The sequence below is a fragment of the Equus quagga genome, chromosome 7 (assembly GCF_021613505.1).
Source record: "Equus quagga isolate Etosha38 chromosome 7, UCLA_HA_Equagga_1.0, whole genome shotgun sequence".
Taxonomy (NCBI): Eukaryota; Metazoa; Chordata; class Mammalia; order Perissodactyla; family Equidae; genus Equus; species Equus quagga.
The window spans coordinates 85,433,675-85,460,511 of NC_060273.1; the positions used below are offsets into that span (position 1 = coordinate 85,433,675).

General features: G+C 38.5%; 2 protein-coding genes across 4 annotated transcripts in view; both read left to right on the plus strand.

Moving 5' to 3' along the window:
- Window positions 1–14,891, plus strand: part of ACSL6 (acyl-CoA synthetase long chain family member 6) — a 59,853-nt gene extending 44,962 nt beyond the window's left edge. For all 3 annotated transcript variants that reach the window (XM_046665536.1, XM_046665534.1, XM_046665535.1), the window contains exons 19-21: window positions 1,017–1,118; window positions 2,030–2,101; window positions 11,421–14,891. In XM_046665536.1, the coding sequence (XP_046521492.1) occupies window positions 1,017–1,118; window positions 2,030–2,101; window positions 11,421–11,558 (312 nt within the window). In that variant the 3' untranslated portion in view covers window positions 11,559–14,891. The remainder of the gene's footprint in view (window positions 1–1,016; window positions 1,119–2,029; window positions 2,102–11,420) is intronic.
- Window positions 14,892–18,402: 3,511 nt separating this feature from the next.
- MEIKIN (meiotic kinetochore factor) overlaps window positions 18,403–26,837 on the plus strand; it is a 91,831-nt gene continuing 83,396 nt past the window's right edge. Inside the window, exons 1-4 of the mRNA XM_046667793.1 lie at window positions 18,403–18,493; window positions 18,673–18,766; window positions 19,173–19,260; window positions 20,929–20,989. Coding sequence (XP_046523749.1) covers window positions 18,403–18,493; window positions 18,673–18,766; window positions 19,173–19,260; window positions 20,929–20,989 — 334 coding nt within the window. The remainder of the gene's footprint in view (window positions 18,494–18,672; window positions 18,767–19,172; window positions 19,261–20,928; window positions 20,990–26,837) is intronic.

Here is a 26,837-nt window from a genome sequence, read left to right on the forward strand (position 1 = left end):
AATCTATGTTCATGGGGACAGCTTAAAGGTGACTCCTCTGTTCTTCAGCCCTCCCAAGCATACTAGGCCTGCTGGAAAATCTAGAGTTATCTTGGCATAATTTCCAAAGTATTTGATATTTGATTAAAGTGGTAAACACTAATTTCCAATCAGACACCAGTATTCTCCTGCATATTAGATCATGAGAGAAAATTCCTTTTTTAAAGGAGAAATGTTAATTGCTTATAGTTTGGTAAATTGCAATTAGGTAAATAAGTTGCTTGAAGTGGTAGTAATGAACATTCCCACTACTTTTAACTTATGCTCTACCTACTTCCGAGAGGAATTTTGAGGCAAGATGCAAGATTCAGGGTTTCTGCTGTTTTGATTTTAAACTATGCAAATGAACATGACAAATAAATGGATACAGTATTGCAAGTAATGGTATTGGTGATAATATAGTTTCTTAGGATTAAATTATTTGGAGAGAATTTATATTTATTTTTTCAACATCATTTAGATTTGAAGTCAGAAAGGTCACTGTGAATATATTCTATGCTGTCATTGGAATTATAATTAAATATTATTAAATTACTTTTGAAAAAATCCTTTAAAAAATTAAAATAGAGTTCTTTGTGAATGAGGACCATAATGAAACAATTTCAAAATGGTCTGGAAATCCTGAGAAACATATGTGTTTTGGATCATAGAGTTGTTTGATTAGCATCCTAAAAAGGTACTTAAGAGTGGCATGAGAATCAAAGGTACATATCGGTCTAACTTTACTGATTCTTAATCTCCTTAAGCTTATTCTTTATTACTTTTTAAAATATAGTTAGGGGAATATATCAGAAAATAAGCACTCAAGAATGTATGATACATTAATAGAATGTTTCATAACATATAAGCATATACTTATTTTTAGAAAAGGGTGGAGTCTGAGAATACCAAGAGATTATTTTTAACGCTGGACCACAAATAACCACTTTAAAGGATCTGTCATTCATGATTGTGTTTTTGTTTGATGGGAAATGCAGGCCTTTTTGGTGGGCATTGTTGTGCCCGACCCTGAAGTCATGCCGTCCTGGGCCCAGAAGAGAGGAATCGAAGGGACGTATGTAGAGCTCTGCACAAATAGGGTCAGTACCTTGGGGGTGTTCCCTAAAAACTCGCTGGGCCTTGTATGATACTGCATAATGAGAGGAGAGAAAAACAGTAGACCAGCGAAATTTGAACACGAAGAGGAATTTGTAACATTATTTTATAGATGGTGGGACTCCTAAACCAGAGGTTTGTCTTTTTCGTAATTGTTGAAGGAGCTTATATTTCTTCTTAGAATGTTTGATAAACTATTGAATTTTAGAGCCAGGAGACATAATAGAAAGCTTAGCCAGCCCTGTTGTTTTACAGCTTGGAGGCTAGTCCAGAGAAAGAGGTGGTTTGCCCAAGGCCACACAACAGGTTAGCAGCAGTGTCAGATGTGAGCACAGACCTTCTGACTCATTGACCATGCTCTTTACAAATGTGAAGTGGATTTTGTATCTACTGGACTTAGACAGTCTTTGAATTGAACAAGTAACACAATTTTTCCTGCTTAGAGCATTAGTTACTCGCACCTTCCAGAAACCTTCTCAGGGCACATGTAGGGTCCTCTGGAGGAGAATCTCTGTGCTCTGGCTCAACATCAGCTCCTTCCAATGGGTGGTCCATTCTCAGCAGCAGCCGTGGACCCTAGCACTCCCAGTGGACTTGGGCTCTTCTGAGGGTGACAGGACTCCTAGGACTCACCAGGCTGACTTGAGGCCCACTTAAAAAAATCGAGTGGTCCCTTAGCCTATTCATGGTCACTTCTTTAGCCATGGCCAACATGTACTTGCCTGATGAGAGGTAGTGATTGGCATGCTGCCAGGCAGTCTCAGCCCCATTTGCGGGGCAGGAGGATGTGTTGGCACAATTGCCAGTTGCACTTTGCTCAAAACTCATTATTTCCTCTACTTCCATTTCAAAATGTGTTTTTGCCTTGTCATTTTGCCTCTATGGTTCATTGCAGGAGCTGAAGAAAGCCATTTTGGAAGATATGGTGAGCTTGGGAAAAGAAGGTGGACTCCATTCTTTTGAACAGGTAACTATTATCTTCCCATACTTGTTACAGCCCTTTTTGCAGTGATGAAAATTAAATTAACCCACAGTGACTCTGACCTAGATTCCCCATCCTCCGTGCTATGGCCCACAGGCAGGCTGTGTATGCACAGACCCCTGAAGGCCTGTTCCAAGATGACTTTGCAACAGCCTGCATCCTGAACTAAAATAGGTCGTATGTCGAGTGAGACTGCACTCATTGTCCTCATAATCACAAGCGTTCATGAAGCTGAAATAGTACCCTAGCCATCACTAGTACATCATGTGTACATGGTCTGTATCCAAGCTGCCTGCAATACTCAAGACCAGAGTCCTGTCCTATTTTTATTTTTACGGGAACTGTCTTCTTGGGTGCAGAAGGCAAGCTGACTTGCTAGGACATGGGAAAGATTGGGCTCCTCGAGCCAGTGATCTGTCAGCCCAGCATGCCCTCTACAAAGAGGAGGAAACAAAGAATATGTTAGGAGAGGGGACACAGCAGTCCTCTAAGACTTTTATCTTTGCAAGGTTGGGGTTCTCATTGAAGTGAGTTTATAAGCATACTTGTTCCTACCTACATATGCTGTTTATACATCTTCTTTAGTCAAAAATTCAAAAAGAGGGGCTGGCCCTGTGATGTAGTGGTTAAGTTTAGCACAGTTTACTTCAGTGGCCCGGGTTTGTGGGTTTTGATCCCAGGCACAGACCTGCACCACTTGTAGCCATGCAATGGCAGCGAACCCCATATAAAGTGGAGGAAGGTTGGCACAGGTGTTAGCTCAAGGCTAGTCTTCCTCAGCAAAAAAAAAAAGAAAGAAAAAAATTCTTCAAGCGAAAAAAATACTGATTTTTCCAGTTTCCTTGTATGTATTTAATATAAAGGTTTTTGATAAAATTTTGTTTCTCCAGTAGGGTCCCCAGATACAATATTAGGGATCTGCAGGTTGATGAGAATTTTGAATTTTATATGTTCATTTTGATGATAACCTAAAAACATTTTAAACTAGTTTTAAATATAAATTTCTTGCAGCAATTAAAAAACATTTCTACAGATTAAGACTTTTCTTAAGTTTCAAACTGAAGAAATCTAAACATAGTTTCAGGGTCTGAGAAAGCTGTTTTTCTTTTGAAATAGATCTTTACATTAATCCAGTTTGAGAAACACTGCTTTACCCTCATCTGTCAGCATGTTTTAGGACAAAGAAGGCCTAGATAAATACATTCTTATTTCAAAAAATTATAAAGGCATTCTGAGGCATTCAGGCAATTTATCTTTATGAAAGAAAGGTCAATTCTGGCATGATAATTGTTTAAATTTCTGAATTTCCTGGAACTGACTTCATTGCCTTTCCATTAAGAGGAGCTGTGTGGGTCATATGTGATCATGTAGAGCAGGGGCCACAAACGGGTGGTTGGAGACCTGATCAATCTGGCTTATATGCTGGTCAGAATGGCTCGCAGTAAGGGTGCTGTGCTTGCATGGGCCTGGAGGCGCCATTGCCTAAGCCAGGAAGTTTCTTTGTGCATTCCCAAGGCCTGCACGCCCCCTGCTGGTGTTGGGATGCATAACCTGCAGTGCCCCACAAGGCATGTGGAGAAAGAGACCATCTGATTCCTCTTCATGGAAAAGACTACCCACTCTTAAGATTATGCTTTTGGGGGCCAGCCCAGTGGCTTAGTGGTTGAGTTTGTACCCTCAGCTTTGGCGGCCCAGGGTTCACCGGTTTGGATCCCAGGCATGGACCTGCACACCGTTCATCAAGCCATGCTGTGGCAGCATCCCACATACCAAATAGAGACAGATTGGCAACAGATGTTAGCCCAGGGCACATCTGCCTCACCAAAAAAAAAAAAAAGAAAGAAAGAAAGAAAAGGGACATAAGTTTCCAGTGTTAACCACTGCTCTAGTTAGAGCTTTTACTGAGAGGAAATGTGTTCTTGACTTTCCACATGCCTTAAGCAGAGTTTCTGCTCTAATAATCTGCCCTCACCATGGTAACCTCAAATACAGAGAAGTCATGTGGCATCCCAGAGGCCTGAGTTTTATTGCCAAGACTGTCACCTCTTCATTTTCTCTGTTCTCATTTTCCTCTTTATTAGTCTGTGGCATCCTCCCCATCACAGCCAGTGTGTGCCCTCAGCTGACCAGAGAGCAAAAACCAGTCCTCATGCATGGGGAGGGTGTGCTCCCAGCTGTGTTCCAAAGCTCAACATAAATTATTTGCATTAATCCATAATCCAATGTCAGCTTGTCCTTTCCCCTTTTCTTCAAAATTAAATAATCAATTAAGGCTTAACTCTAATTTTTAAAAAACCACACCCCCACAAATAGATCTCCAAGCCCAAGGCCTGAATCATTCAACAAAAGATTTAGGAGTTCAGACTTACTGGGCTGGGTTGATCTGAATGAAACTTTGAATTACAATTTGACGTAATTTAATTTCCAGAAACAGACAATTCCTAGAACTATTATTAGTTTGTAGAAATCTTTGGAAGATATATTTTAATGAGTAGATGGGAAGCATTTAAAATAACTGTGTCAATAATTAAAATACGTAAGTACCTGGGAAGTATTTGAACATACTTAACTGTGATTTAAATATTTTCTTGACATTTGTATGCCTCATTAATTTGCATAGGCAATACAAAGTAAACTTTGATACTTGATAGATTTTTTCAAATTCTGACTAGTCAAGCCCTCACTAAAAATATTTTATTGTATTTCCTGTCATTGAAATGAATACTAACCAATTTGCTTTTAAAGCAGAAATGAATTGAGAATTTCCCTAATTAATTTAGATTTTTTTACTTTCTCTCTTCTGTCCTAAATTATTCACTCTGTTTATTATCTACAAGCAATATTGTGTGTCACAGTGTTTTATTGAGTAATACCATTGAAAAACTTAAAATACTATGTTACTTGAAAATTATGAAAAGTTCTGTGCTTTAATGAGTTGGCATAAATTGACACTTTTGAGGTATTTTATTCCAATACAATATTTAAATGTTATAGTATTTCTAAATTAAAAAAAAAACCATAAAATAATTTTTTAGTGGCAAGAGTGTATTTTCTGGAAAGGAAGCTAACATTATGCATCTCCTTCCTTCTTCCCTCAACAAAAACCTTGCTTATTAACATTGGAAAACAAATTTCATGGTGTGTTGGGTATAAAGGGGGAACAAAGATTCTCATTCCTTTTTTTCACAATTTGACAGTTTGGTTTTATGAGAAAATATATGATTATTTCTAGAAAATGAAAATTGGTTTTATCATTGGTTCACTTCTGAAAAAAACTATGGGTTTGGGACCCACAGTTAAGGTCAGTTTTAGTTAAACATCTGGTTTGACCCATTTTTTTTCCACTTACTGACTAGACTTTTAGTCACTCCAGCAGTTTGTATAGGTATTTTCATGGAGGAATTTAAATAGACCCAAGGCTGTAGGTCAGACTGGAGTAGGGACTGGCAGCCCAGTGGCAGTGCCACTCTGATCTGCTCATCAATGGGCTGAAAGGTGAGCCAAGTGTCGTATTGCTTGGCTTCCTGCAGGGCTGTATTTAACGATGTTTCCTCTCCTCAGGCAGAGGCTATTTTGTAGAGAGCCACACTGAACTACAGATGTCCCTGCCAGCCCTTTGGGTGTGCTGCAAGTAGCTGGGGATGTAGTCCTTTCTTCCTAAGATCATAATGTTTTCTTTCACGTTCTACTTACCATCTAAATAGCATTATGTAGCTCTTCCTATGAAATTCATCTTCCCTGTACTATATTGTTTTTAGCTTCTGCTTGTCACTGCTGGATTTTCAAAGGTGTTCACCCCAAGTCCCTGTACTGAACATAGACTCTTGTGGCAAGTAGATGATGTTCTCCACATGCTGTTAGGAACACAGATGAGCTGAAACCCAGGCTGCAAGACACTGTAGAAATTATATCTTGGCATTTGCATCTCCTTTTAAAAATCATATTATCAGTTTCATTTACAAAAGAAGGTGGATAGATGGTTTGTACTTACTAAAAGTCTTTATGTGATACTGTTTCTATCAGAAGAGAACTTTGTGAAAAAAAAAAGTTAATGCTATCAGCCTTGTCAGTTTTTCATTTTATGACAGTAAACATGAGTTGCTGAGTTAAATCTCTGTACCTGGGATTAAGTTTGATTAACACTGTGTTCATGTTCTTCAAGCTAACTAGTTTTGTTGTCAAATGGTGATTTCCAAGCTTGTTTAAGCAGCAGAACTTGGTGACATCTTATATGAAAGTTGATCATGCGCAAAACATAAGAGCAGTGCCGCTCCTCTGGGTTTGGGGCTTGAGCCCGAGCCTCTCCTCCACCCCACCCTCCTTCCCCCATCAACCAACCCCCACACCTCTGCCTCTCCCCCACCTTATCCCACCCCTACCTATCCACACCCCACCTCTGCACCGTCTCTACCTCCACACCACCCCCAGCAGTGGTCTCTGCAGAACTCCTAGTTCTCAGTAGACGAGGGTCTGAAAATGTCTCCCTTGGGACCTGTTTCGAGTGAATTTTGGAGTCCCTAGGATGGTTTATGTTTGATAAACACAAATTAGGAAAAAACTATATTCCAGGGGGTACAAAAAACGGCAGCCCTATTCCTTACCAAATCCTTGCTTCTTTGAATATCAAGAATACTGAGAGAGTTTTCAAACAAAACACTTTTTATAAGAACCTTAACTAATTTTGAAACATTTGATAATACCCCATTTTAGCTAAGATCCTCAGATTTCCGGCTATTTATATTAGATGTCCAAATAGAAATCCTTTCAATATGTGAACTAAAGTTGACATAGCTACCTATAATGCTAGTTCTAGTTTTAGCCTAAAATTCCCTCCTTCCCTCTCCCCCACATGAATCCTTTAAAATGCTTTTTTTTTTTTTTTTTGAGGAAGATTAGCCCTGAGCTAACATCTGCCACCAATCCTCCTCTTTTTGCTGAGGAATCCTGGCCCTGAGCTAACATCTGTGGCCATCTTCCTCTATTTTATGTGTGGGACGCCTGCCATAGCATGGCTTGACAAGCGGTGCATAGGTCTGCACCCGGGATCCAAACTGGCAAACCCCGGGCTGCTGAAGCAGAACGTGTGAACTTAACCACTGCGCCAGCAGGCCGGCCCCTAAAATGCTATTCTTTTTATAGCAAAAGTGAATCCTTAATTGAACAAATTTCTAAGAGACAAAGATAAATCTGATTTATTAATGCTGTGCTCATTTGAAAACTTTCACGTTTTTAAATTACAAGCATAGGTTTAAAAATGCTAGAATTTGTTAGAATTGTTCTTATAAGCTTGTTAAGAAGTTGGAAGTATAGCTGCTTTAGGGGTCTTCTTTGTCTGTTGAGTTTTGGATCTTAAAAATCAGTGAATGTAATGGAGAGTTTTCTGAGCAAAGAATTCTTTGCTATCTCAAAATACCTACCTGCCAGGACACTAGACTGTTAGCATCAGAGATTTTGAAAACAATCGTTGACATATTGAATTTTTGCAACTATTTGCATACATTGATTTTTTTCTAACTTTTTTTTATTGTGGTAAAATACATATAACATAAAATTTACCATCTTAACCATGTTTAAGTGTTCAGTTGAGTGGTATTAGATACATTTGTAATGTTGAACAACCATCACCACCATCCATCTCCATAACTCTGTCCATCTCCTTAACTCTCTTCATCTTGTACAACTGAAACTCTGTACCCATTAAACAATAACTCCCAATTTCTCCCCTCCCCCCAGCCTCTGGCAACCACCATTTTACTTTCTGTCTATGACTTGACTAAGTCTTGCATATAAGTGGAATCATACAGTATTTGTCTTTTTGTGAGTGGCTTATTTCACTTAGCATAATGTCCTCAAGGTTCATCCATGTTGTAGCATGTGTCAGAATTTCCTTCCTCTTTAAGGCTGAATAATATTCCGTTGTATATATATATATATACCACATTCTGTTTATCCATTCATCTGTCAATGGACATTTGAGTTACTTCCATGTTTTAGCTATTGTAAATAATGCTGCTGTAAACATGGGCAAATATCTATTTGAGATCCTGCTTTCAATTCTTTTGGGCATATACTCAGAAGTGGAATTGCTGGGTCATATGGTAATTCTATTTTTAGTCTTTTGAGGAACTGCTATACTGTTTTCCACAGTGGCTGCACCATTTTACATTCCCACCAACAGTGCACAAGGGTTCCAATTTCTCTTATATCCTTACCAACACTTGTTATTTTCTGGTTTTTGATTAATAGTCATCCTAATGGTTGTGAGGTAATACACACACTGATTTTTGAAATAAGTCATTTTCTGATTGTGTCCATTGATTTTATTGACAGTTCTCATATGACAGTAGCGTCTGACACAGTGACCTCTCACTCTTGTTATCCTGGCTTTTGTAACCCACACTCCAGTTCCTTTCTGCTCCTCAAGTCATTCCTTCTGTGTCTCAAGCCCACGCTGCAGCTCTGTCCTGGATGAAACACTTGGGTGTTTCAGAAGCATTTCAAACTTAACATGAATACTTGGTCTTCCCACCTCCAAAGATCTTTCTGTTCCTTCTCCAGTTTTTCTGCTCAAGCAGAAAGCTTGTTAACTTATTGTCTCTTTTTCTTTACCATTTACCCAAACCAATTGTGAGTCCTGTCCTTTCTACCCCCAAAATCTATTTCCAGCTCCACAGCCAACTTTATAGCCCAAATCACCATCAATCTTGCATCTTGGCTAGTCTTCCAGCTTCGACTTTTACTCACTTCAATCCATTATTAACAGAGTAATCTGTCCAAAGAGCCATTCTCGTTCTGTCTCTCACTGCTTAAATTGTTTAAAGAATCATGTCCAAACTCCCTACCTTGGCATATTCATCCTTTATAATTTGGTCTATCTCTCCAGCCCCATCTCTTTCTTCTTCTTTTGTACCATATGGTTCAGCCTACACTTGTAATGCCCCAAATGTGCTTTGGCACATGTAGCCTCTGCCTAGAGCACCCTTTTCTCCTCACGATGTATAACAGCCACAGTCTCTTCCCCTTGCTATCTTCGTCTGGCTAAAGCCTGCTTATTCCTCAGAGTTCAACTGGGCATCCCTTTTCAATGAACCCTGCCCAAGACTGGGCTATGTGCTATCTCAGAAATGCATTCAGCTCTAACAGAAAACCTACAGTGTCTTAAACACGTTGGGTGTGTTTTGTGTTTTTTCTCACATGAGAATTCCAAAGATATGCAGTCCAAGGCAGGTACAGGTCCTCAAAGATGTAGGCTCTGCCTATCTTTCCACTCTCCATTCTTAGTATGTTAGCTTATCACCTACCTAATGATCACAAGGTAGGTGCTACAGCTTTGGACATTGTCCATATTCAAGGAAAGGAAAAAGGAGATTGAGTAGAGATCACTATGTCTGAACCTTTTGTTAGGAAAGCAAAAACTTACCCTTCTCACTAGCCAAAAATGGATCTCACAGCTACCTCTTAGTTGCAAGGGAAGCTGGAAAATCAGGAAACAGGATTGTCACGATTGGCATAGACTGTTTTGGCACCCAAACAAACCAGGGTTCTGTTTGGAAGGAGTAGGAAGAAGTAGGTAGTGGGCACTGGGAAAGCAACTGACTCTGCCCCCCAAAAGTGACCCACTCTGTGCGCTTGTCCCTATAGTAGCAGTATCATACTGCAACATCTCTTATTAGATTGTAAGTTCCATGTGGACAGGGACTGTCTTGTTCTTCTTTGTATCCCTGGTCCCTAACACAATTTCTGACACATAGTAGTTAGTCAATAAATATCAATTACACAAAACAACAAATGAATGTATATGTGTATTTAACACATATTTTGAATTAATTTTTAAAAGTCTATATTATAGCAATTCTATTTTTTATATATCTAATGTATATATATATTACACCAAAAAATCTATATGCAGCAATTATAACCCTGTTTGCTATTTAATGATATGGGTCTACTATCCCAACAAAATCACTGAATTTAGACCCAGTTGTTAGGATACAATTTCTTGGAGACAGTGTCACTCCAGGATTCAGCTTAAGTCCAGATCATAAAATTCTCATAGAACTGACAATGACCCTTTCAGCTGGAGCCCCACATGGGAAGAGTCTACCCAGGCCCTCCTAGAATAGTTCATATATCTCTCTGGCTCCCCATTCAGCTTTGCAAAGAGACTTTGTATGAGGAGGCCTGGTATCTGCCTCATGAAAATAGGCAATGTGAACACTAAGTCTGATCCCTCCATGCCTCCTTCAAATAGGTGTGATAAAATTCCATCGCAGAACATTTTTTTTTAATGTAGACTCATCACGTCCCCCCTAGACTTTATGTTCCTCCTATGATTGGTACCCCCATCCATGCAGCCATCCAAGCCAGAAACCTAAGAATCCTTGAGGCTGCCTCCCTCTTTACTACATCTTGCCCATTTATCTCTGAATCGTTCTTAGAACAGCTTGCTTGTCTCTGTCTCTGCCACTGTCCTAAGTGTAGGCCCTTATCTTCTCCCTCATGGACTGGCCAGATCCTTCTGATTAGTTTCCCTGCTTCTAATATTAATGTTCTTAAAAAACATTTTCAGATTTCTCTTGGAAAGATCTTTCTAAAATGTGTATTCAGCCATGTCATTGCTCTATATAAAAACCTTCAGTGTCTTCCTATTGTCTTCAGCATAAAGTTTGAGCTCCTTTGTAAACTGTCCCATCTAACACTTCAGCTTCATCTCTCACACCCGTTACCTCCTACTTTATGTAACTACAACAAGAAACCACATGGATTTCCTTTCTCACACTGCCATTTCTCACTCCCATAGCTTTGTTTTTGGAGTTGCCTCTCCCTAGAATGCCCTTTTCCACCCACCTCTCCTCCTTTGCTGGTTAACTCTTACTCATTCTGAAAAACACTCACCTGATTGGGGAAGTCTTCTCTGACTACTCCTCCCTCTCCCCTACCATAACTGAGTTAGGTGACCTTTATCCTGTGCATACCATACTAATAACTGCCCAGTGTGTCTGTTCTACCGGATGCGAATGTGCACTCCCTAAGGGCGAGGGCACTCATGATTCCTGTTAGTATCCTTAATGTCTAGAGTAAGCAACCAGTCTATTTCTGTTGACTGGCTAAAGGAAGGAGTAGAAAGGAAAAAAGGTGGCAATAGGCTGAAATGTTATTAACATAATTTTGACTTTTAAATAATTTAAGTGTAGTGTTTTTATATCAATATATCTATTTCCATATGCACATTTATTTTTATCATGTATGCTATAAATGCTGTGTTATATTCCTGATAAAGATGTATTCTTCATTTGGTTTTTAGGTTAAAGCCATTCACATCCACTCTGATATGTTCTCAGTTCAAAACGGCTTGCTGACACCAACACTAAAGGCTAAGAGACCTGAGCTGAGAGAATACTTCAAAAAACAAATAGAAGACCTTTATTCAATCTCCATGTGAAGTTCAAGGAAAGTTCTTCTCAGTACAATGGACTGTGTAGCAATATGATAGTTATTCTTGAAAGTAATGAGTCAGAATGATGCAAATGAAAATGAATAAGCTTGTGACTTTATGACTGAGCCTTTTTCTGTTCCAAGAGGTCTTTAACAATATTTTCTCTGTCATCACTGAGTACACTTTATTTTTATTAAAATGATATTGTAGCAAGCTGCTAAAAATATCACAAATGGCAATGTGAAAATCAAGACTTTTCTCAAGAACCGTGTACCACTAAAAGTAATTATTCTCAATGTTCACGGAACTCCTATTAAACATAAAGGAAAACATAACTGATACATTGTACTTAATTATTTTTGAATAGTAACCATATACAGCAAATATCTAGGCAATGTGGACTACCTCATTCAATAACTGATGTCAAAAAATCACTATTAAACCAGACTTAAAAAAATCAAAACTAGGTGTATAGAATCATGCTAAAACAAAACATGATAACTCACATTCTACATAACTTCAGATTCTTTAAACATGACAATCCTTATTGATGTGAAAAGTTTTCTCTTGAATTTTTACATTTATCCATGAAAAATTCAAAATCAGATATTCTTAAAACAAATGTTATATATATGCAACATTTTACAAAGATCTTTCAATTCATTTTCTCACTTATTAAACTCATTAAAATATTCAGGAACTACAAGAAATGGAATGTCAAACTACTTCAAGGATAGTATGTATAGATTCATGGACTTCTTACCATAATGAATTCTATGAGATGTCTGTTGACTCTACAGTGGATGGACCTTTGGGGAAGACTTGGGAGAAGAAACCCAGAATTATTTCTCAGGGTGGCAGCCATTAATGTACTTAATTTTCCTTGCTGGGTTCTTCCAGTCTTCCATTTTCAATATGTCCGTCCTAGGCCTGGGAAACCAAATATGGCTATAATTCTGAACAATTTCACTTTTGTTCAGTTAGACAGGATGTGGGAAGGTGGGGATGTTATTTCCAAATGAAATAATTTTTCATCAACATAATTTTGAAGAACCTCTTCAAAATGCCCCTAGAAAACTTTTTAAGTCCATCATAGATAAATATCTCCTTAGGGCATAATTCCATTCATAAAATTTTTAGATGCTTCTAGGCTTAACCACAAAAACCTCCTCTCTTGCATTATATTTAGATCTTTCTTACACCTGGGTGCCAATAATTTGATATAATTAAAGCCCAGCTTAGACAGCAATTAAGTTCCAAGCTACAGACGGTGCATCTGAAGAAGCAACTTCTTCTAATAGAGACAGGACTCCAAAAAGCAGAGATGGGGGCAGTGTTCACAGTTCAGAAGCTCCTTTCCCCTGGAGCAAATCCAAACTGTAAATAAATGCTATTGGATAAAAACTGCATAATCACACAGGCCTACTGGATGAATCTGCATCAGTGATTGTGCATTTATATTTCAGTCGCCCACAGCTCATTTGATGTATTTATCCAATCTTTTACATATTCTTTTGGTGTATTTTCTCTGCAGACTCACTATTTGCACTTATAAATTTGACTTTTACTAAATGAGCTAGTTCTATGCACATTAATTTTTAAAGGCATTTCTGAATAAACAAATAACTAAAAATGTCCAAGGCCACATCTATATGGCATTACTTTTTTATATTCAATATATATTTGACTAATTAAAAGAGAAAATCATCACCTGAATTGGATATTCATACTATTTTAAAGACAAGCAGCTTCACATCTAAAAGAAAATGAAGCTGTTTCCCTTTGTCTTCCCACTCAACTAAAATTTCATAGTTGGCTTTGTTTCCAAAAGGATTTTGGACAATGTAATATAAGCAAATAATTTAAAACTTATTTTGATTCTATTTATACCTCATAGTAGTTAGATATAACTGATTGTGGACAACTTAAGATTTCTTTTTCTCACTTTAAAGATCTTATGTTTCTACTAGCCTTCCTTATCTGTGTGAACATCATCACATTTGGGTCAAAAGACAGGTTATTGCAGATGTGCTGAGGAAAGTTAGGGCCCTAAACATACTGGATGTATATTTATCTATTCTTCTGTTTAATTTCACTGAATTTTTTAATAAAGGAGAAATGAAACAATATGTGTTAGAAAAATCCTTCTTCCTCCAGATTTCCCAACTTTATTTTGGGGGAAAAAGTCTGCACTTCTCTTTAACCAATACAGAAAAAGGCTATGTACTTAAGACCTTCACATTCATAGAGGACATCAGATACGATTTAAGTCTGGAGGCATAAGAGAGGTCAACTCCTTAAGCATAAAGATGTTCTTAAATGTTTGGCCTTTTATCTGTTTCTCATTCCAATGTGTTCATAATTCTCACATTTTACAAACTAATCTTGTGTATATTATAAAATAGAATAGACACCAATTTTTTTTTCCTTTGCCATAAAAGACGTCTTTATACTGTATCATGATTCCTCTCCAGGTGAGAGGAAACTCTGACAAGGTGTGGCATTAGGCCTAGCTCCATGTATTAGGAACTCACAGACTCAGAAGTCCAAGGTATAAACATACCATGTCTCCCTCACGTGAGCAAGTCAACCTCTCATTCTGAATTTAGGTAAACCTGCAAGCATGAGAAAAATAGAACTTTCTATTGCACTTTTTATAGTCAGGTAGTGTTTTAGCAACTTGAAGTCAGCCAGCACTTAATTTGATTGTATTAGCCATCAAAGAACCAATAATCTTTTATTTTTCTGCAGAAAAGAAAATGAATTATTCTTTATTTTACAAATGTATAAAGCACAAATGTGATAGTTATTTAGAATACAAAATACTATAAAATGAATGTAAAGAATGGGAAAATATATTTTTGCATGAAAACAGACTACTTACAAACTTGCTTAATATCTCAGGAACAGAAAGAATGAATAATCATACATAAAACTGATAACTATATGTTGAGCTAAGTTGCTATATCTTCTTGCCTGTTTTTATTTTAAGGAAGCATATACATGAAAAGAAAAAAAAGATCCCGGTAGCCTGAATTTTCTCTCAAGTACGCTGCACAGTCCTGTCTGTGAATCTACAATTAAGTACAGTAAGAATGGGAATTAGCATTCAAGTGAGGACAAAGCCCTAAGTGAGAAAGTCTCAGTTAGCACACTGGAATGGTTATAACCCAGAGGCAATAGACAAAAACCTGGAATACAAGCATTTCTAAACGTAGTCCCAAACTGAAAAGATTTTTGTGAGGTGACAAACATTCATGAGACTGGTTATTTTAATTTTCCTTGTTAAGTCATTGCAAGAATTGCATGGGGAAGAAATGGATATTTTTTGAAGAATTGCTTATTCTACTTTCAATTTTTAAAAATTGAGAAGATTAAAATATTACTTTTTAAATATGCATAAAATAACTGTAATTATATTTTTAGTTGCTTTGTTATAATAGCATGCATATCAAATATAAAATGCATTTATGAAAACTTTTGTAAAAAATAAAGATTTTTCATTTCTCAAAGTTGCTTGTAATTGCTATTTTATATGTTTATATAGCATAATTCCCTGATGTTAGTATATTTGGTAATCATCAATCATAGTGCTTATGGTAAACATGGTATCACGCTATATCACTAGTCAACATACTCCACATTCTCTGTAAGGGTTCCAAAACTCCAAAGACTTATGGACTCCCCCCCACCAGAGAGGCTCTCCTTTGCTTGACACATTTGCTGTTACCAAATGTGTCCTGGACTTAAATGTGTCCTGGATTTAAATAATTTTTAAACTTTTAAAAGAACAAATAACTGTATTCAAATCTTCCATCATGATGGGCCTTAAACAGTATTTCCATAATGTCTTTTACCCATGTACAAGTTAACAGGTACACTTTCTTAAAATGGTACATTCTGCCAAGTCTAAGTTATGCAGATTCTGCCTTCTCTTCATGTTTGCTATTGTCCACTCCTCTATTCTCACAGCTGTTAGTGTAGTTGGGGCTGCTCTCATCTCTTGTCTGGAATATTACAGTGCTTTCTTAATTAGTCTTCCTGTTTCCACTCCAGCTCCCTCAAATTTCACCATCCACACTTCAGTCAGGGCGATCTTTCTAAATTGAAAATCTGGTCATGCCACTCTCCTGCTTAATATTCCTTTGATGAAATCCCATAGTTTCCAGGATAAAGTTCAGACTCCCCGGTTCAGCACACAAGGCCTAGCATTTCTTCTCCTGCCCTTCCTCCATGGAGCCTTGGCTCCAATCATACGAACTTCTTTTTGTAGTGCCCTAAAAGCACATGCTTTTCTGTGCCTTCATGTATTATATACAGTCCTCTTTTCATAGAATGCCCTTTCCTTTAATCACCTTAATTCCTACCACTCATCTCTTAAAACTCAGTTCAACTATCCTTTTCTCTGAGCAGTTTCCCACATGGTTGACTGGTTGATTGTCCCTCTGCCCCCTTCTACTCAGACTGTGAGTTGCTTGGGGTTGTAACTCCAGTGGATGCTCAAGAAATATCTATTGAATGAAAATCCCCTTGGCCCTTTTTCATATGTTGCATAGCATTAAGACTGCTATACCTGAAGGTACATTTCATCTATCACTGTGATTTTTTGCATTCTTGTCAACTAAGCAAAAATAAACGGGTTTTCTGTTGGATCCTAAAGCCTATGGATGGTACCACAAATGAAGCTGCTCAGTGGGTCACTCCATAAGAAAACATTGTTCAGAAAGATTTCTGGGCTCCAGGGAATATTAAACTCACGGACTGGTGGTTTTCCAAAAGCTTTCTTCAGAAATCTCTTTGAAATTTGAAATTTGTTTTCCCATGGAAGTTAGCATCTCCATGATAGTTCCAAACCTAGGCATACCCATCACATGACTGAACTGAAACATTGATAGCAGAATTCTGAGTCTAGATATGGGAGCAGTACAACAGAGAAATGGAAGAAGTTCCATTTAACACTCATGGCTGAATGCTTACTCTGGCGTTTGTGTATTTGGGGATGGAATCTGGGGAGACAGATGACTGAATTGAGATGTCTCTGCCCTACTTCATCCTTTTGTAGGGGACACATTTCCCTCCCCTTTTACAGGCTGGCTCTAGGTAAGGCTTTAAACAGACCTGTCTGTAGTCCTTTCCCCTACTTTGCTACCAAGGGCTTCAAGTTCACTTCCCGGCTACTCCTATTCTTTTCCCAGCCATGTATTAGGATGAATGAGAGCATGACAAGCACACTAGCCAAATGCCACCTATGCCAACTGTCATAATGAGCCTCCCTAGGCTGTGGTTTCCTCTGCCGCAAAATGTGGGGGCAAGTAGATCATCTCTAAGGAATTTTTTGGCTCAAGAAACCATACCAAAGGTTATTTCCAGTTTTGAAACCCTGTGCACTAACTCCCATAAATCTTTACTTGATGGCACTTCAGTGAATGTAATTCAGTACAGTGAGACAGAGTTCTAGGGAATAGGACCACTAAAAGGCAGATCAGCTTTTGCTTTAAGCTGTTTTCCTTTTTCAGTGTTTCTTCCATTTCTAGGCCTATGGCCTCCTAGAACCCAGACTGCCCAAAGGTCATTTAAGAACTCCCAAGTTTTTTCACAACAGCTCCCAAAGGGAGAGAAGGAGCCTGGAGACCTGGCTTGTAAACTAGAGACTGCCTGCCTGCATGTTATGGATGTGACTAAAAAAATGATGTTGAAATATGATAACTGCTTTATACTGCAACAAAATTGTGAGCTTCGACTGAAGGACTGTTTCTAACTCACCTCTGTATCCCTAGCATCTATCACAATGCCTAACACAGAGTAAGGGGCTAAGTATAGATTCAGTGACTCAAAGCATTATATCTAATTAGCTAAGAATGCCTACCCTCTGCTCTTTACAAAGTTAAGTTTTAACGATTAGTTATATAAATAAATTAAATAAATGATTAATTATATATTAAATTATATATTAATTATGTTTTAAATCCCTTACCAAAGGAGGTCAATCCTATGTCCCTCCACTTGGGTAGAGCAAAAGAGCTGAGCCCCAGGGCCCTAGCTGAGGAGCCCCTGTGGAATTCTCTACTTTGACCGCAGCGCTGCCCAGATGTCAAGGAGGTGACTGCTGGGCAGGGGCTAAGGGACTCTGCTTGTTGGTGAGAAGAAACCTCCTGGAAGTCAAGATCTTCGAATGCTTGGTTAGTCTCTCAAGTACCATGACCCCCCAGCAAATAGGTGCCCCCAAGGACTGAAATTGATTGCTCAGGAGGATACTCCCTGTCGCTTTAATGTGCTTTCGTTCCTCTCTGACCTTCCTGTACTGAGCCAGGTTGACCCCCAGCTAGATTCCCTGTGCTCAGAGACCTAAAACTGCATTACCACGGCCTTACTGCAGTCTTGATAGGGAGACCAGCCCAGCAGAGGCATCAGTAGCACATGTTGCGCCCATCAGACTAATGAGAAAATGAAAAGCAAGGAGTACCTCCTGGACAAGGAAAAGGCCTTTTCCAATAAGCTTCCTTTGAGAACGGTGAAAGACCCTGTGCCAGGTGCCCAGAAGCCACCAGGCCCACGCCAAACACCAGAGCGCCGTGCCTCCAGGAGGGTGGGGCCGCAGCCACGTTACTCCGTCTTCCCAGAGGCCACCGCGCGACTTGACTGAGATAAAAAGGCGGGAGCGGCTTCGCTCCAGTGCCGAGGTGGGCGCTCAGGCCTGGTGGTGGTGTTTCTTCGCTTCAGTCTTCTCAGGCTGATGCGCAGGCCGCCGCTGGACGCTGACTCCCGCCGACTGTAGCTCAGTTAGTCAGGAAGGCGACGAGACAGGCCGTCAAGGGCCGAGAGGCCGCTGAGGCCTGGGAGTGGGGTGGCAATGTGGCCGCTACGAGTCTATACCCGCAAGAAGCGGGCCGACCAGAGACTCAACCTAACCCCGACGCCGGACCTAGCGGAGCCTCCCCCAGGCCCGGGCCGAAGGCTCGCTGCCCGCTGTAAGCCCAGCCGGGCTGGCCTGCGGGGCGGCGCCCGGGGTGGGGAGCGTGGGGCGAGGGGGCTGGGGCGGCGGGGCCTCGGTCCGGGGACGCCTGAGACCAGCGGGCGGGCCTCCAGGGCTTTTGCCCTGAAACGTGTCGCCCTCTCTCAGGCCTGAAAGGAAATGACAAAGCACACGGTTTGCCGAAGATTGTGGAGAAAGCGGAGCGCAGTGCGCAGGGAGCTGGCTGCTCTGGGCTGCCGAGGTGCGTAGCCCCGAGCAACAGCCCCGGGCCTTCTGGCCGCCTCAAACCTTCAGTCCTGATCTTCTGCTAATAAGAGCTGCTTATTCTAGGAATCAACGAAGAAAATAGAATACTCTAATTTCGCTCTTCTCAAAACATACACCCACAAATTTGACTTCAGAAAGATTTAATTAAAAAACTAAAAAAGAAATCTCGTCAAGTCCCCTGAAAGCAAGTGAGATCGAACTTCCGAGAAAGCATTCATAGCTTTCGTTGGGTATCGGTACAATTCTCCCCATCCCGTCCTTCCTTTTTCCTAATGATGTCCCCAGAGAGCCTTTCAGATTCTGAACAGCGTGAGCAGTGAACAGACACGTGGAGAGCCCAGCCCAGACTGTGCCAACTAATTGTGTTGTTTGTTTGTTAGCACTCAGTTAAGAGTTACAGGAGAGAAAAGCCTGCAAGAAAGTAGCACTAGTGAAGAGCTCCAGGATGAGAAGATGGCTCCGCTGAGCGTATGTATGTTTCTCCTATGGTCCTTGGATACGCTTGGTGTAGAGACCAGCGGTACCTGATGTCCCTCCAGATGAAAGGATAATACGGTCTTTGTTACATAGAGACCACACAGCTTTCTAGTGTTTTTGTAGACATTGATGCTGTGTCTTTAGTCAGGGCCTTGAATTTCTGATTCTGGTAGTTTCATAGCCAGGCATTTTCATTTTTTCCTTCCTGCGACAAAAATTTGAGAAATATCTGTTACTGGCTAATTTTCTGTGGGACTGCTGCAAAGCGTTTCTTGGTAACTCTCATGTTTGGTACCAGTGAAACATTTTAAAGCCATTTTCATGTTTTCTCATTTGACTTTCCGTTAACAACTAGAGACAGAGGGTTCATTATCGTTAGAATATTATGTAACTTCTTGATCGACTCTATTTAATATGAATTCTGTGTAATATTTTAAAGATGTATAGCAATAGTTTGGAGAAACTCAGATTTTTAAAAATTGCTGTGACTCATCTGACATTAGCATTAAATTTGATAGTCATGTTTCAGTGTTTTAACTTATATGTTTCTCTATAGCATGCTTTTTGGGGAGAGGGCAGTTTGAACAAAAGGCATTTTTTGAAAAGGCTTTTACCCTAGATTTTAACAGTGTTAAGTGTTCCTTGTAGATGATTCAGACTATTTGAAAAAATTATTTAAACAGTTTCTTCTAATTTTTGTATATTTCTTTCCATTACTTTTTTCTGTGCCTTTTTAAAATTTTACAATTACCTTATTGTGTATTCCTCTAACATTAGTCTTCAGAAATATGATGTTCAGTATAGTGCTTTGTCTTATAGATAGATATACCATGGTTTATATAACTGGTTCCCTGTGGTTGGAGGAATGAGGTTGTTTCCAAGGTTTTGCTGTTTAGATATCAGTGGACGTCCCACTACGGAAGTTTTTGTGTACCTCAAATTGTTATCCTGAGACAAATACTTTGCAGTGGGTCAAAGGTTGGAACATGTTTAAAATTTTTTATTCATATTGGCAAATTTCCACCATCTTACCTGAAACTTAAAAAATATACATATTTGTTATTTGATAGATGAAATGTGGCATGTTGTTTCATTTTCCATTTTTTGAATGCTAGGAAAGGTGATACTTTTTTCCCCTCATTTTATTGACCATGTTGTTTCTTTTTGTGTGAAATACTTACATATATTGAAGATAGTTATACTTTTACACATACGTATATAACAAATATTTTCATGTTTGTTTGCCTTTAATTTTATTTCTGGTATTTAGACTTATCTTCAATCTTTTCTTTTGATTCATTTTCCTTTCATATTTAGAGAGAAGAAAACCCTTCCTACCTAGGGGATCAGAAAAATATTCACCTTTATCTTGTAGTTACTGGTTTATCTCACAGTAGTTAGTTGACTAGTGTATTGTTGATTCTCTAGGTATGTCCACAATATTATATTTTAATATTTATTTTTAGATTTAATATTAAATATGAGATTACATCTGTGATCAATAAACTGAAAGAATTTATTATATGTATGAAACTGATATGCATAGTTGACCTTAGTGTTTCATTTTCAAAATAACCAAATCAGTGTGATATGATATTATAATATAAAAATATTCAATCTCCTAATTTGTGCTATATCTTTAATTATTATTTCACATAGGAGTCAGTCCCTGATGACCTCCAGATTGACAGTAGTTCATCAAATAGTGAACTGTTATCAGGTAAGACTGTTAGGTATGAACTCCTTCAGTTTTCTTTCTTACAAACATGAGCATCCGTTTGTGTCTCTGCCCCATCTTCCCAACTCAATCTTTCTCCTAGTCCAAGGTGAATCCTTCTGCCTGTTCTCTGGACCTCATCCTCAAAGCCTTCAAGCACATACCAGTAAACTACAATTGTGATAAATGCTACAAAAAAGAGATTGACTTGAGTGTAACTAATTGAATTTAGTTGGAGAGATTAGGGAAGTCTTCCACAAAGGAATGGCAGTTTAATTGAGATCCGAAAACAGTGCAAATTAGCTATGCAAAGAGATGAGTAACAAGCAAGCCAGGTAGAGGAACAGCATGTGCAAAGAACAGCAAAGTAGGACCGACCGTTATGTGTTCATGAACTGAAAAAAGGCCAGTATGGCTGTGGTACAGAGAAGAAGAGGAAATGCGATAATAAGACAAGATTGAACAGACAGAGGCCTTGCATAGCCTTGTAGGCCATGTCAAAGATATTGATGTTTATCTTTGGAGCAGCAAGAAGTCACTGAAGTCTTTAAATAGGAAATGATGGGATTGCTTTAGCTACAGTATGGAAAGAAGCAGGAGTGGATACAAACAGACTAGTTAGGAGGTTATTTCAGTAGTTTGGGGGAGAAGTGATGGTGGTTTGTACTAAGGGATGACATTGGAGGTAGAAAGAAGTGGGCCTATCTGATGGCTATTTTAGGAAGTGAAATTGACAGAATTTGACAAATGAAGAGTGAAGGAGATGGAAGTATTAGAGATGACACCTGTCTCTGGTTTACATAACTGCATATAAGGTGGTATCAGTTGCTGAAAAAATCTTGTTGGAGGGAAAGATCACAAATTTTGTTTTTAATATATTAAGTATGGGTACCTTTCAGGTGACTAAGTAGCAGTGTCAGATAGACAGTTGGTTATGAACAACTGCTGATAGAAATTTGTGAGCCAGTACATATTGGGATACTTGAGGTTACTTTTGAAAACAAGAAAGGATGCCGTCAACACACCAGAGATACTGAAGGAATTCTTAAAAGCAGATGAGATCAGACTGATTAATATATCAAGAGCAGAGAAAAAGCACTGCAGAGGTAAGAATAGTTCTAGAGATAGTTGAAACACTTGGTCAATAAATGCAAAAAACTCTAGTAGAGGGGACCCTAAAGGAATTGTCAAGGTAGTGGATTAAGTACTCTCTGGCACTACATGACCTGGCCCCCTTCTCCTTATCCCCTTCTTATACTGGGAACACTGGCAGTTACCAGTGCCTGCTGCCAGTTTAAAACCCTCGGAATTACTCTCAAGCAAGGTGAACTAAGGGGTTGGCTCCTAAGGTTCAGTGTTGGGGCTTCAGTGAGAAGCAGAGGAGAGTGTGAAGTAACTCCAAATTGCCACAGGATAGCAGAGGGAGAAAAAACTAAAAGATACACATTATGCTTATGCTTGTTAACTATATAATATAGATATAGTATGGCTCTCTGAAGTGTGAATTCTAATACAGGAGACTTCCAGTGTACACACCAGCCAGATATTAGGGCAGCACCCCCATGTAACCTACAATACCCAGAAAATATAGGAGGACATCCCCACCCAGAACATAAGTTCCCCAAATGTCTCATCACTCTTCTAAAATCTCCAGAGGTAGGGTACTGTTTCAGAATTTATACTCATTGCCATACAAACAGAGATTCTCAAATAGAGATATGAACAGACAACCAGAAACAGCCAAATCTTTGAAGAAAACCAGTGACATGGAAGAGAGGCAACAAGTGCAACAAATGGAAGAACTAACACCTGAGGAAAAGGCAGAAAACTTTAAAGTAAATATCCCTTTAGAGACAAGAGGCCATTGAATCCATAATGTAACAGGTTGCTATAAAAAAAAATTATAGTCCCTGGAAACTTAAAAATATCACGAAATTTAAAAACTCAATAAATGTGCCCAATATTGGAATGAATTCAGCTGAAAATCAAATTAGCGAGCTAGAGAATAGAACAGAGGAATATTTCCTAGAATATAGTGCAAAAGAATATGGGAGGTGCTCAACAAATGCTTTTCTCTCCTTCCCTTCCCATCTTTGCCTGGTTAACTTCTACTTTTTATTCAAAAACAAATTCAAGTGCTGTTTCTACTGGGAAGCCTCTCCTGACTGCTCTTCTTTCTTTCTAGATGAGTTTTTCTATCCCGGTAGTTCTGTGGCGCTCTTTGTATACTGTCATAGGACTCAAAACAGCAGTATAATTGTTTTTTGTTCTTCTTGGCTCTATAGCCATTGAGAATAAACACTATCTTTTATCTTTCTTTCCCATACTTGGGACATAATATAGTTTCAAATGCTTGTTGAATAAGTTTTATACTCTATTTAGAGAAAATAAACGATTTAACTATAATCAGTATTTTCTAAAATTGTACTTTAAATATATGGTAAATGTCCTTGGTTACTAGGTTTGTCAAGTTGATGTGTAAAAGGTATAGGGAAATAGAAAATAGACTGTCTATTTTACAGACTGGTTGTGTTCTAAGAGTTCATTTGTTGATTGATATTTGAAACCTGGAATACTGTTTCCCATAATAAAATGTAAATGGTTAGGTTTTGAGTAGCCCACAGAATTCTATTTAACATATAATTAATTGTTTTAATTCTGTCTTGGAATCTAGTAATTTTACAACACGATGAAAATTAATTCAGGACTTCATTTTTAATGTGGAAAATTAAATATACGCATTTACTTCTCCCTTCTGAAACCTCACTAAGATATCAATAAAGGCATAAAAAAGGCATGAAACCACAAGGTGGAGAAAAAGAGAGAGAACCTCAGCTGACATAGATAATCAACTAAAGTTTGGAATTTGGAAGGTAGATGAATAAATTATAACTGGCCTAACAGACCAAAAGAAAAAGAATCCCAAAAAACTGAAAGCTAATTGTCTAGAGTAAGGACAAACCAATAAGCAAACTGACTCAGGCTGTAGGTTCAGGAATTAAGAGGCATCACATATTCCTGAAGGAATGAGTATAGATAGTGTTGAAAATAGGAGGATTTCTGGGAATCTTTAAAAGTACCAGTTAGACACTTTGATCCCTTACCAAACACTGTGTGGCCAGGCAACTACTCTTTTTCCTACCCTGGCAGTCCAGAGACAATTGAAGCAGAGGTTGTAGACTCAGGGATGGTAGGTACTGCTCAGAGCTGGGGTGCTATATTGAAAACTAGTGGGTAGGGTAAGGAGAGGAGGAGGGAAGGGAATTAAGAGAAGTCTGTATACTTAGTGGTAAAACCCTCAGACCCCTTATCCCACTCAGGAAAATACACCTCAACTAGGAGACTGGAGGATTCCTCTTTTGGAAACTTTTCTGTCCAGGAGAGGACCTATATTCTGGCAGTAATGACCTCATTCCTGTCTAAATACCATTCAGAAAATCCCACTACTTCCCAAACCCTCTCACGAATCCAGAGTTTCCAATAGCTACTTTAGTGCCTCATTCTTGAACATTCAAGAATTGCCAGGCATTTAAAGAAAACATTTAAAATAAAAGATAGATACCAAATAAAAAGAAACTTGAAGGACATAGACAATGTAAGAAAACTTTTAAAGACCGTATTTTCATTATTATCCTCAGGATGATAAAAAAAAAAATGTGTCCATGAAACAAGTGCAGGCTACTATAGACAGGAGCATTCAGAGAACAAAAACAATTCTTAAAAAATAAAAATATGGAATAAAAAATTCTGTGAAGGATTAGATGAAGAATTTAAGGAGGTAGTCTAAAAGTTGAACAAACGTCAACGAGAAGATAAAAATAGTGGCAATGGTGACAAAACTCTATGAGTATATTAAAAACTTCTGAATCATACACTTTAAAAGGTTGAGATTTATGGAATATGAATTGTATTCCAATAAAGCTGCTATTTAAAAAGGAAAAATAATTAGAAGACGAGTCCAGGCATTCTAACACCTGAAAAATAGTAGTTCCAGACATTATAGAGTAAACAGAAAGGAAATTATTGAACACATAAAACTAGAAATATTTTTAGAATTAAAAATGGTCATGAGTGTGCATATTGAAAGAGATCACCAACTGCCCATCACAATTAATGAAAAAAGACCCACACCAAAGCACAACATTATGTGATTTAAAAATCCTCAGGATAAAGAGAGAAATCCTTCAGTCTTCCAGAGAAAAAAATTGTTGATTGCAATTATGCAATCAAGAGTGTGGATGGCATTAAACTTGTCAAGAACAACTCCAGAAACTAGAACATAGTGGAAAAATGCATTTAAAATTCTGAAGAGAACTGATTTTGCAGAGACAGGATGATTCCCCACCCAAAATTTGGTTTTAAATTTCAAGATTGATGATGCCACCCACATTCCAAAAGGATATGGAAAAGTTTGTTACTCATATAAAATAAGACTTTCTGGAGAAGAGGGCATCTCCCAAGCAGGCCTGAAAATGTCTTGAGAGAGCAGGGAAGGGAGACTGGGTTGGGGGTTTTATGCGGTTAGAGGATGGGGCCAGGAAGAGGTTTCCTGTGCATGGTTATAACTTGCCATCATTGCCAAAAGATGGAGCACCGGGGCTATCTTATCAGCCTGCCCAGATGTGGGGCAGAAGAGGAAGAGGGAGCAGTGAGGTTTAAATCTGTCAAACATCAAAAATGGGAATCAGGACCGGCCCCGTGGCCAAGTGGTTAAGTTCGCACACTCCGTTTCAGCAGCCCAGGGTTTCGCCGGTTCATATCCTGGGCATGGACATGGCACAGCTCATCAAGCCATGCTTAGGAGGTGTCCCACATGCCACAACTAGAAGGACCCATGACTAAAATGTGCAACTGTGTACTGGGGGGATTTGGGGAGGAAAAAAAGCAGAAAAAAAATTGGCAACAGTTGTTAGCTCAGGTGCCAATCTTAAAAAAAAAAAAAAATGGGAATCAGTTTTTTTAAGGTACCAGTTTGGAATTCTATACCCAGCCAAATAATCACTCAAGTATGGAGACAGTATAAAGAAATTTTTAGACAGGTCTTCCATGCATCTTTTCTCAGAAAATGGAGATATTCCAGCAAAACTAGAGAGTAAATCAATAAGAAATCATGGGATCCAGGAATCAAAGGAATACAGGAAATATGCAAAATAATTTCATAGGATATTAATTTCTTAGGTAAAGGGAAATCCCAAGAAGACACCTGTGCAGTATGTCCAGAGGACAAACAGTCCAAATTTGAGTGAGTGTATTGAGATTGCCCATAGCAATGCTTCTTAAAAAAAGGAAAAAGAAAAAAGGAAAGAAAGAGAAAGAGGAGAAGAAGGAAGGAAAGAAAAGAAAGAAAGGAACTGGTAGATAACCTGGTGTTTTTTAAAGTATTGACAGAAAATTTACATGTTTGACAGAAGTTGGGATGAAATAGTGATAGATACTTAGAAAACTAAACATTACATAATCAACTCAAAGAGAAAATAAAAACTTGTAGCAAAAAGGTGATGAATATAACTCATAGTACATGGATCATCTGTAAATATATTTGAGCAATCATAATCATTGAATACATTTAATTTAGAAATATGAAGGTGGATATTAAAAGAAAAAATTACTAGAGCTGAAAGTAGTTGTCTCTAGAGTGTAGAAATTATGATGGGGAGGTATGAGACAAGACATTGCAGTTTTTGTTATAAGCCTTGTAGGACTACTTGACTTGTTAAAAAATGTATCATATAATTTGCTATAAATGTAATTTTAAATGCAATTACATTTCTAAATTGTGACACCAGGAACACCCTTCCACTGATATAGTCTGAACATTTATTTATTCTTTTCTCTACCCAACTACCCAGAT